We start from the raw sequence: 11,931 nt of genomic DNA, 5'->3' as shown, positions 1-11,931 counted from the left end.
CCTCCCTGATTCCACTAAGCTTCCGTGGTACAGCCTGTGATTAAACTTGTCTGGGCATGTCCGAAAATTATGGCTTATTTTGGGTACTCCCGCCATAGACAAACTCAAGATTTGGTGATTTGAAGCAGAATTTCAGAGGAAAAGTGCCCTAATTTCCCCAAACCTATTTTTTGGGGAAATACACGGAGTAGAAAGAGGGTACATTCTAGTTTCATTTAGAGTGCGAGGGTTTGAATTCATAGCCATGTTTTTTGTGCAGAGCTATTTTTGTCCCAAAGGAGGGGATATGACGCGTCTTTTCACGTGTTATAAGCACCGGTGCTCTCGCTCCGGAGCAAATGCCCGCAAGTTTTCCATATGGATGGCTATGCGCATGCTCCGACAAAGAGCACTGCGTGCAGCTGGCGTGCGCTTCTACATCTCATGCGTGTGAAGTTGTTTACAGTGTGTGACAGTAAAAAGAAAGTGTATCGCCGAAACTACAGCAATAGCCACTATACATCACCATCATCTCGAAAAGCCTTCGGATCCTTATTGGAATTACTGAACGCGTTGAAATGGCAGGGCATAATGTGAGTTAACCTCAAATTCAGTTTGAAATGGGCTTTAGAATCTCTGCAATCTGTTGGGTCAGAGATTGTCACGCATTATTACTGATCCACACTGAGCCATGCGTCCGGTAAAGTCCGAAAGCATGGTTCAAGTCTTGTATGTGTTGTAAGCTATACCGGACGCATGATGGGGGAAAATGGTTGTATTTCATGAATTACAGGCGCATTTTATAACACAAATGATGCACAGGCCTATTTCGTGGATCAGAGAGAATTGGATACTCTCGTTTAACTTTTGGACAGTCTAAAAACCCAACTCACTGTGCTCGTGGGTTTAAGCAGTTCCAACTTGATATTCTCAACAATCCACTCAGACTCTGTCCTGCGGATCCTGTGCATCATTATACTGTATTAGTTTTTTACACAATGATGTCCTTTCCTTTAGCCTCGTATTATGCCTATAACTTAGCTGCTTCACAGGTCTTTCAATTTTTCTCTTTCTCTTTCGCTCCCCTATGTATATATATGAAGAGCTTGTTTGCAAAAACCGATAAGTCCATTTTCACAAAAGTCAGCCGACATAATACTGTGATTTAAGGAATTGTGGGATCAATCTAAAGATGTATAATCAGTTGATAACAAAACGCAATATTATTCGTGTTATTTCAGTCCAAAATCAGTGTTTTGCGGCCAAAATCCGGTAAGTCCACTCCTGTTTGTTTGTTTTTTTTGCAAAAGCCGATAAGTCCACATTTACCAAACAGCATTACGTATATTGTGTCAGGTGGTTTCATTGACTTCGCTGTTTTATGTTTTTTACATTAACAAACAGCATTACGTATTATGTGTCAGGTGATTTCATTGAAAAAGTTCAAGCACGGTTTGTTGCAACCTCAAGTCATCTCTTCAGAGCAAAATACGCATGATGATCCTTGAATTTGGCAATATTTAGCTCTGAAAGAAGTGGTAATACACTCTGCAGGATTGTCAGAATATTAATAAAGACTAATCTGTTATAATGTGGACGAAAGACGATTCAAAAGGCATGATATCCAGCGAAAATTGTGAATAACTTGAACTCTCCCGCCTTCGTTTCACAGCACAAACACAATTGTTTGTTTACGCACACTCGTCCGTTGTCCGTAAGCATTAGGGGAATTGTGTACAATGGACAGCACAAATGCTCGCACGCTTTAGCAAAGTCACAAGCAGTTTTGTAATTTCTCTCTGACCAATCAAAGCAAGTTATACATCACTCAGAACCCAAACATTCTACTTCATTTTGAAGTGCGAGGGTAAACAATTCCACCAGGGAGGTGGACCTCCCTGATTCCACTAAGCTTCCGTGGTACAGCCTGTGATTAAACTTGTCTGGGCATGTCCGAAAATTATGGCTAAACAATTAAACTTGTCTGGGCATGTCCGAAAATTATGGCTAAACAATTCCACCAGGGAGGTGGACCTCCCTGATTCCACTAAGCTTCCGTGGTACAGCCTGTGATTAAACTTGTCTGGGCATGTCCGAAAATTATGGCTTATTTTGGGTACTCCGCCATAGACAAACTCAAGATTTGGTGATTGAAGCAGAATTTCAGAGGAAAAGTGCCCTAATTTCCCCAAACCTATTTTTTGGGGAAATACACGGAGTAGAAAGAGGGTACATTCTAGTTTCATTTAGAGTGTGAGGGTTTTGAATTCATAGCCATGTTTTTTGTGCAGAGCTATATTTGTCCCAAAGGAGGGGGATATGACGCGTCTTTTCACGTGTTATAAGCACCGGTGCTCTCGCTCCGGAGCAAATGCGCGCAAGTTTTCCATATGGATGGCTATGCGCATGCTCCGACAAAGAGCACTGCGTGCAGCTGGCGTGCGCTTCTACATCTCATGCGTGTGAAGTTGTTTACAGTGTGTGACAGTAAAAGAAAGTGTATCGCCGAAACTACAGCAATAGCCACTATACATCACCATCATCTCGAAAAGCCTTCGGATCCTTATTGGAATTACTGAACGCGTTGAAATGGCAGAGCATAATGTGAGTTAACCTCAAATTCAGTTTAAAATGGGCTTTAGAATCTCTGCAATCTGTTGGGTCAGAGATTGGTCACGCATTATTACTGATCCACACTGAGCCATGCGTCCGGTAAAGTCCGAAAGCATGGTTCAAGTCTTGTATGTGTTGTAAGCTATACCGGACGCATGATGGGGGAAATGGTTGTATTTCATGAATTTACAGGCGCATTTTATAACACAAATGATGCACAGGCCTATTTCGTGGATCAGAGAGAATTGGATACTCTCGTTTAACTTTTGGACAGTCTAAAAACCCAACTCACTGTGCTCGTGGGTTTAAGCAGTTCCAACTTGATATTCTCAGCAATCCACTCAGACTCTGTCCTGCGGATCCTGTGCATCATTATACTGTATTAGTTTTTTACACAATGATATCCTTTCCTTTTAGCCTCGTATTATGCCTATAACTTAGCTGCTTCACAGGTCTTTCAATTTTTCTCTTTCTCTTTCGCTCCCCTATGTATATATATGAAGAGCTTGTTTGCAAAAACCGATAAGTCCATTTTCACAAAAGTCAGCCGACATAATACTGTGATTTAAGGAATTGTGGGATCAATCTAAAGATGTATAATCAGTTGATAACAAAACGCAATATTATTCGTGTTATTTCAGTCCAAAATCAGTGTTTTGCGGCCAAAATCCGGTAAGTCCACTCCTGTTTTTTTTGCAAAAGCCGATAAGTCCACATTTACCAAACAGCATTACGTATATTGTGTCAGGTGGTTTCATTGACTTCGCTGTTTTATGTTTTTTACATTAACCAGACAGCATTACGTATTATGTGTCAGGTGATTTCATTGACTTCGCTGTTTTATGCATGCTGTACAGTAGCTACTGTGTACTGTAATGAAGGACCAGGCAGTGGCGTATGGGGGGGGGGAGGGGCAAGGGGGCACGTGCCCCGGGCGCCACTCCTTGGGGGCGCCAAAAACGAAAAGAAAAAAAAAGGAAGAAGAAAAAAAAAAACTCGCCCGACGGGGGATGGGGGTGAGGGTGGGGGGAGGGGGGGGGGGGAGGGCAGAAAACCAAATCAAACAAGATGAGAACAAAACATGATGATAACGCTGACAAAATGACAATGTTTATTGTGTTCACATATGCCTTTTGTTCTTGTACATTCTATCGGGGGGAAGCCTACTGAGACATTTAGTCCGGGAGCCAGCGGGGGTCAGCCTAGCTGAAAAGGTTACCAATTTTTATGTGTATAGCAATTTAGTACATATGCCCCTGAGTATGGAAATGCACGTCTGGCTGGTCATAGGTGGTGGGTGTGGCCAGGAGGGCCACAAAAAGGACCCCCCAAAATTAGGCTAGCCTAGCTGGAAAAGTAACCCCATGAAAACAACTGGAACTTGTTCGTTACACTTACAGGATAAATGAATGACCATTGCCAGACGTTTTAAGTGGTGGGGGGTAGCCGCCAGACGCTCTTAAAGGCCCAACTCCAGCTAGGCTAGCCTAGCTGGAAAAGTAACCTCATGAAAACCACTGGAACTTGTTCGTTACACTTACAGGATAAATGAATGACCATTGCCAGACGTTTTAAGTGGTGGGGGGTAGCCGCCAGACGCCCTTAAAGACTCAAATTTTTCCAGCTAGGCTAGCCTAGCTGAAAAAGTAACCTCATGAAACCCACTGGAACTTGTTCGTTACACTTACAGGATAAATGAATGACCATTGCCAGACGTTTTAAGTGGTGGGGGGTAGCCGCCAGACGCCCTTAAAGACCCAAATTTTTCCAGCTAGGCTAGCCTAGCTGATAAAGTAACCTCATGAAACCCACTGGAACTTGTTCGTTACACTTACAGGATAAATGAATGACCATTGCCAGACGTTTAAGTGGTGGGGGGTAGCCGCCAGACGCCCTTAAAGACCCAAATTTTTCCAGCTAGGCTAGCCTAGCTGAAAAAGTAACCTAATGTAACCCACTGGAACTTGTTCGTTACACTTACAGGATAAATGAATGACCATTGCCATATCTACGTTTTAAGTGGTGGGGGTAGCCGCCAGACGCCCTTAAAGCTAGGCTAGCCTAGCTGAAAAAGTAACCTTGTGAAACCCACTGGAACTTGTTCGTTACACTTACAGGATAAATGAATGACCATTGCCATACGTTTTAAGTGGTGGGGGGTAGCCGCCAGACGCCCTTAAAGACCCAACTTTTTCCAGCTAGGCTTGCCTAGCTGAACAAGTAACCTTGTGAAACCCACTGGAACTTGTTCCTTACACTTACAGATATATGCATGACCGTTGCCAGACGTTTTAAATGGTGGTGGTGGTGGGGGGGGGGGGGGGTAGCCGCCAGACGCCCTCAAAGACCCAATTTTACCAGCTAGACTAACCTATACATAGCTGGAAAAATAACCTCCTGAAACCCACTGGAACTTGTTCTCGTGATACACTCAAAGGATAATTGAATGATTGTTGCCAGACAATAGCCACCAGACGCCCCAAAGACCAAACTCTTACCAGCTAGGCTAGCCTAGCTGAAAATTAGGAAAGTAACCCCATGACACCCACTGGAACTTGTTCTTACACTTACAGAATAAATGCATGACCGTTGCCAGACGCTTTCAGTGGTGGGGCGTAGCCTCCAGACGCTCTCAAAGACCCAATTTTACCAGCTATAAGGTTCACATATTTCAGAAATAATAGCAGTGTAATTCCATAACTATAACCGCTTGCTTGCGAGTTCACCTGTCTATGGATACCTTATTCTTTTGTTCTGCTTCCTGAGCCCCAACTCATGCATTCTTATGGTGACTCTCCCATGTCATCATCCTTGTTCATTGCAGTTTGTTCTATTTTTTTGAAAATATTCTTATTCTTCATCCCAATTATCACAAATTCTGAAACTCTGTCCTCAGTATAACTAATTCATAGTTGTACAAATGTAAAAAATCTGAGAATCACCCGGAGATCTCCTTTATGGGGGAGTTTCTTGAGCGCACAGGAACATGCTTTGAAATATCAATAGGGCAAGTGTTGAGACGAAATACTGTAGAAATATGAGAATATACAGTGCTGTGGTTTTGGTAGAAGAAATAGGGTATCTGTATTTGTCCTCAGTGATAACCAAAAACTTATTTGGAAAGAATGATAGACATCAAAAAAGAATTGCCCAATCAAACATGTCGGGATTTTTCTCAAACATCAGTGTTCTCATTTTCTTTGCAGTGTAAAACAAAAATAAAAAACAAAAAGCAGGGCCGGATGCAGTATCCGGATGGAAATTGGTGGGATGGGGCGTAAACCGCGGGTATTATAACATACTGACGTGAAAAAAAAAAACAAGACCAAGAACTACTTTCTTTCTGTGCCCTGGGGAGAAATATTCATCAATTGCATTTTGGAAATGTTGGAAATCACAACTTTTGATGAAATTGTCTCCTACAGTATCTCTTTTTATATCATGAAGGCTTTTTTTTTATAATTAAGTTTCTTTCCTCTATGACCATGATAAAACAAACCCCTGATGATTAAACAAAAGACAATCAAAACTTGGCAAATGAACTCTTTGTCTAATACTCCATCAGCTCATAAAAAATACAATTCTACTGCAACAAGAAATCCATTCAGTAAGACTCGTCCTCGGGTGTACATCGCTTAAAATGCCAACTTTTTAAAGATAATGCCCCAGCTCTTAAATTTACTTTAAAAAGGGGAATTAAAGCTCAACACCTTTGGCCTATGACTTTTTAGGTACCGTATCACTTTACGGTTGAGGAGATGGGTAAAGAAAATTATTAACGGAGATGGGTAAAGACAAATTATTAACGAAATAAAACTTATAGGAACATGCTTCACATGACCTCACCATTTTCTTCTCTTAAGAAAGAAACGAAATCTGAAAATTGTTCAAGAGTGTTTTTGAACATAGTACATTGCAAAAGCAGAAAAAAATCAGTGTTTTTAAGAAACATAACTCACAACAACAAGGAATTCCTGTCGTGTCTAGTATTGCACGTATTTTGTTTGGAGGGTTTAGGATGCTAATATTTCTAGACAAGTTTATGCTCCGGCACTTCAATGAACTTAACTGTAAAGTAATGATCAACCTCTCTTGACAATAAACTCACATTTGCTGTTCTTCAGTAAAGCATATGACAGAAACATATGAGAAAACATGTCTAAAATTCATATGAATAAGCTCACAGCAACAACAAAAATACTATGTTATCTATAAACTAAATACTGCATGTACTTAGTTTCGAGGGATTTAGATGCAAAATGTTATGACAAAAGCCCCTACGTGGCTACCAGCAATTAAACATCCTTCAACTTCTTTAGCAATGAGCTCATGTGTATCATCTTCTTGTTGAGAAGACGAAGATGAGTAATGATAAAATAACCAAACTATCAACTTTCCTTAACATGTTTTACATGAAATCATTATTGCCTTCTCGTAACGAAATAAAAAAAAAAACCCAGAACATCTGAAATTGTTCAAAATCGCTTCTTGATAACGATGAAAGCAAGGAAACTTAGTGTTTGTAACCACTGTGACACGTGTCTACAGATCTGTCATGCTCATAAGAAACGTAACTCACAGGAATATAATTTTAAACAGTGTAAAAAGTACTTGGTTTGGAGGACATTTAGATGCCAACTTTTCAGAATAATACACCAGCACTGACATTAACTGATGAAAAAAAAGTAATGCTTAGCTTCTTTATCCAATTAGCCCATAGGTAATTCCTTGTAGTTGAAAAAAAAAAACCCGAGTACACATAAAAATATAGACTTTCCGTAACATGTATCACAGGTCATGATCTCCACATTTTTGCTCCTCTTAACTTAAAAGAAATAAATATATATTTAAATTTGTTTTAAATGACCTTTAAACAATATGACGAAAAAAATTCTGTGTCTGCAAAGGCTTGACACGTGTCTAATACTGGGTCACGCTCATATTAACGTAGCTCACAGGAACAAGGAATTCACGTGTGTATAAAAATAATATTGCAGAGAGGGTGCAAAGTTGAACCCTTTATTGAGGGTGCGAAAATGTTCCCTTGGATACATCTTTCCACCCACACTAAGTGGTGCTAGGTTGCACCAGTCCTCTTCTTGAGGGTGCATCTTTCCACCCACACAAAGGGGTGCTAAGTTGCACCTTTCTTGAGGGTGCGATCTTGCACCCTTTACCTTTCGGCGCACATTTGCACCCCGTGTAGCCTTTACATCTTGGTGCAACTTTACATCCTTTCGTGAGGGTGCAAAGAAACGCCCAAAGTTCCAAGATTGTGCCTTGTTTTGAGGGTGCAATCTTGGAACTTTGCGTGCTACTTTGTACCCTCAAGAAAGGGTGAAAGTTACACCCTCGGGAGCAACTTTGCCCCCTTGAAAAAGGCGCAACCTCTTTCCTTTAGGTGCAACTTTATGCCCGAAGGATGCAAGAATGTACCCTCTCTTGAGGGTGCAATCTTGTGCCTTATTGGTATGATGTTGCACCTATGTGGTGCTTATTTGCTCCATGACTGCTGCAAAATTGCTCCTTTAAAGGAGCAAGTCAGTGTCACCGCCTGCTCCTTTATAGGGGCAATATTGCCCATCATCTCAAGGTGCAACTTAGCATCACATAATCGGGTACGATTTAGTTCCTTAACTACTCTAAACCTTAAATAGTGCGAACTGATGTAAGCCTATTTGCTCAGAATATAACTTATGTTGTTGCACTCTGCAAAGTAAATAGGATTAGTGTAACTTGGATCTTGTGAATCATGAAATGTGTGTGCGTGTGGAATTTGTGAGTTGTGAAAATGTTAATGTAAAAGTTAACTTAGTTGTGTTTGAATAATATACTGAAACCAAAAATTTACCCAATTACCTTTTCAATATTAAAAAAAGGTGAGCACTATATCTATCAAACAGTTAACCTTCTCGGCAAGAGTATACATCTGCATGACGAAAGAGGTGAAAATATGATATGCAGTTGTCTGGATACGTTTTATTCAAAACGTTTGAATGCGTACTTATTCACATAATCTATAAGAATAACATATTATGCTTCTTACCAGTACTCAAAGCCTCTAAAACAAGAGCATGCTTCTTACACTTCTAAAGTATACACCATATCTTAAAAACAAAATGTAAGAGGATTTAAGAAGCTGTTTGTATGCATTCAAATGAATCCATATTTCTATCTAAAATCTAAAACGTGTCTTGTAAAAGGGGAATTCGTTTTATAATGACGATGCCAATTGTCTGAAAGTCCTTATCACGACATGTCTTGGAGTTTACGCTTATTGAAAACATGAGATTCTTGGCAAGTAGATTACAACTATGGTTTAAAGAGTTAACTGAGATACGCATACCGTATACGGGCATTTCGATGAAAACATTTAAATACAAGGCACTGTAAATAATATGAAAATCAAACTTGATACCAGCCCCTATCGGCAACCAATAGAGACTATGGAGGACTGCAGTTATAATTGTGTTCAGATATCATTGTTTTGGGTGATACACGCATGCCGACTGATTTGGGATCAATTCGAGTCCCTCGAGCTGAGATTCCGGAACTGCAATGAGCAAACCATCATTATGCATAACAAAGTGACTGAGAATAATGCATGCACCAGTTTCTGTTTCGTTGTTCTATACACAGAAAGTTGTTTCGTTTTCCAATCCTGTGCAGGCACACAGATTTTACAGAATTCAGTCATCTTTGGCTATAACGCCATGGTCGCGTGCAAAATGAATGCAGCTTATCTAACTTAACTTGTAGTTACTGAATAGGGGACTACTGTATATTCAATTTATACATTATTAATCGGATGATAGAACCTGTCAAAGAGTAAATTGCGGATATCATATACCATTGTCAAATTCACTTTAATTCTATAAATAGTATCAATGGAATGTTATGAACCACTTCAGCATTAACAATCATTATCATAATTATTTCCCTGAAACGGCTGCATTTGTATGAGAGGGAAGAGTTTGGCATCATACATAGCAAGAGTCGTGACTACAAAACTAAATACATATACAAGGTTTTAGGACACTTTGAATCATGCCCCCCCCCAAAAAAAAAAAAACAAAAAAAAAAAAAAACAACAACAAACAAACAAAAAACAAACAAACAACTTAGTGAAATGTTGTACAATGTATGCCCTACTTCCATTAACCTATGATCTTTGACCTTTGAATACATGGCCCGCATTTTTTCAACGAATAGGAATTTGGATGCAACGTAGGTAATATATAAAAGAAAAAATGTTTTAGGAAAATACATTCACTTCAGAAATAATTATGGAACAAATAGCAAAATATTGACACGTTCACTTCTTCCGTAATGACATGACAGAAAACTTTCCTCACCGAATCGTTCTGCCGTAATTCATGAGCAAGTCATGGATATTTACTTAGTTCGATTAAAAGTATACATTGAGTCATTGCAAAAGCATCTAATGAAAAGTATGCTTCAGAACTACATCATTGTCATTTATTCTATAACACTAATAATATAGAGCTATTGGTCCGTCATATTGCCTAACAGGTCGTTGTCCTCCTATCACTATACCACGTTTGTTTAGCAAATAAGGCACAGAATTTAATTTTGCACTTGTTGCCAAAGACTCTAATCTTCTTTACCGCTATTCCCAGACATGTATGTTGGTGCTGTATGAATTTGAAACGGAAGCTTACAAATATTCACCATCTAACAAGGCAAAAGCGAAGTGATGTCTCGTCCACGTATCAACTTTGTGATTACAGACATTTTCAAATGGCATAGGCCTAGTTCATTGACTTTTTGACTGTTGACGTAGTCGGACTTCACCAATATTAACACTTGACAGCAATCATTAGATGATCTGAGGAGTGAATTTGGTGGTCATATAGCTCAAAAGTGTGGAAAGTTATTGAAAGAACACCAGAATACTATGTCGACAGTGTTTATCAGGTGAGATACAAACATAGAACAAGTTCCAGTGGGTTTCAGGAGGTTACTTTTCCAGCCATCAGGGCTATAGTCTAAAATTGGGTCTTTGAGGGCATCTGGCGGCTACCCCCCCCCCCCCCACTTCTTAAAACGTCTGGCAACGGCCATGCATATATCCTGTAAGTGTAAATAACAAGTTCCAGTGGGTTTCATTAGGTTATATTTTCAGCTAGGCTAGCCTAGCTGGAAAAGGTTGGGTCTTTAAGGGCGTCTGGCGGGTACCCCCCACCACTTAAAACGTCTGGCAATGGTCATTCATTCATCCTGTAAGTGTAACGAACAAGTTCCAGTGGGTTTCATTAGGTTACTTTTTCAGCTAGGCTAGCCTAGCTGGAAAAATTTGGGTCTTTAAGGGCGTCTGGCGGCTACCCACCACCACTTAAAACGTCTGGCAATGGTCATTCATTTATCCTGTAAGTGTAACGAACAAGTTCCAGTTGTTTTCATGGGGTTACTTTTCCAGCTAGGCTAGCCTAGCTGGAGTTGGGCCTTTAAGAGCGTCTGGCGGCTACCCCCCACCACTTAAAACGTCTGGCAATGGTCATTCATTTATCCTGTAAGTGTAACGAACAAGTTCCAGTTGTTTTCATGGGGTTACTTTTCCAGCTAGGCTAGCCTAATTTTGAGGGGTCCTTTTTTTTGGCCCTCCTGGCCACACCCACCACCGATGACCAGCCAGACGTGCATTTCCATACTTAGGGGCGTATGTACTAAATTGCTATATACATAAAAATTGGTAACCTTTTCAGCTAGGCTGACCCCCGCTGGCTCCCGGACTAATTAGCCACGTTCTACATGTTGTATATTCATTGTTTCTTATATCTTTTCATTTCTGACACTCTCTGCACCTCACTTCTCGTTAACAGCCAACCAGTGGGGAGCGACCATGCGTGACCCTTTCACAGTCACGCATGGTCGCTCCCCACTATCCTCTGCATTCGCAATTCAGAATGAATGACAGGATAGAAGATGTACCTTTTCACTCTATGTTAGATGATGATTTTTTTTTTTGATTTATTTAGACCTGTTACGCCAGATTTCGATTTTTTAGATAAAGAAGAAGCTTTTAATAAACGCGCATATCCTTTTGATGAACTACAGGCCCGTAGCCAGGATTTTTCAAGGGGGGGGGGGTGCGGTCACTAAAAAAACGGACCTTCGGTACCAATACCAATGATGACACACACACACACAATTATATATATATATATATATATATTCTTTGGACGACCGAACTACAAAAGTTGTATAAGAATTTGCGCGCGAAGCGCGCCGCAAATTGTGAATTTTGACTGTTTTAATGACGTTTTAAAGTCTCGAGGAAATTTGTATTTTTGTCTGTTGCATGCAATCGCGTTACGG

The 11,931-nt window shown here is 40.2% G+C and overlaps 1 protein-coding gene across 1 annotated transcript in view; it reads left to right on the top strand.

The window, feature by feature from the left end:
- The window catches only part of LOC140244044 (tRNA endonuclease ANKZF1-like), a 17,955-nt gene extending 6,428 nt beyond the window's left edge, over positions 1-11,527 (top strand). Inside the window, exon 8 of the mRNA XM_072323695.1 lies at positions 11,436-11,527. Within this exon, the coding sequence (XP_072179796.1) occupies positions 11,436-11,527 (92 nt within the window). The remainder of the gene's footprint in view (positions 1-11,435) is intronic.
- Positions 11,528-11,931: the final 404 nt, after the last annotated feature.

Source organism: Diadema setosum, chromosome 20 (genome assembly GCF_964275005.1).
Source record: "Diadema setosum chromosome 20, eeDiaSeto1, whole genome shotgun sequence".
Taxonomy (NCBI): domain Eukaryota; kingdom Metazoa; phylum Echinodermata; class Echinoidea; order Diadematoida; family Diadematidae; genus Diadema; species Diadema setosum.
The sequence above is the reverse complement of the archived record's forward strand: the minus strand, read 5'-3'. Positions and strand labels throughout refer to the sequence as shown.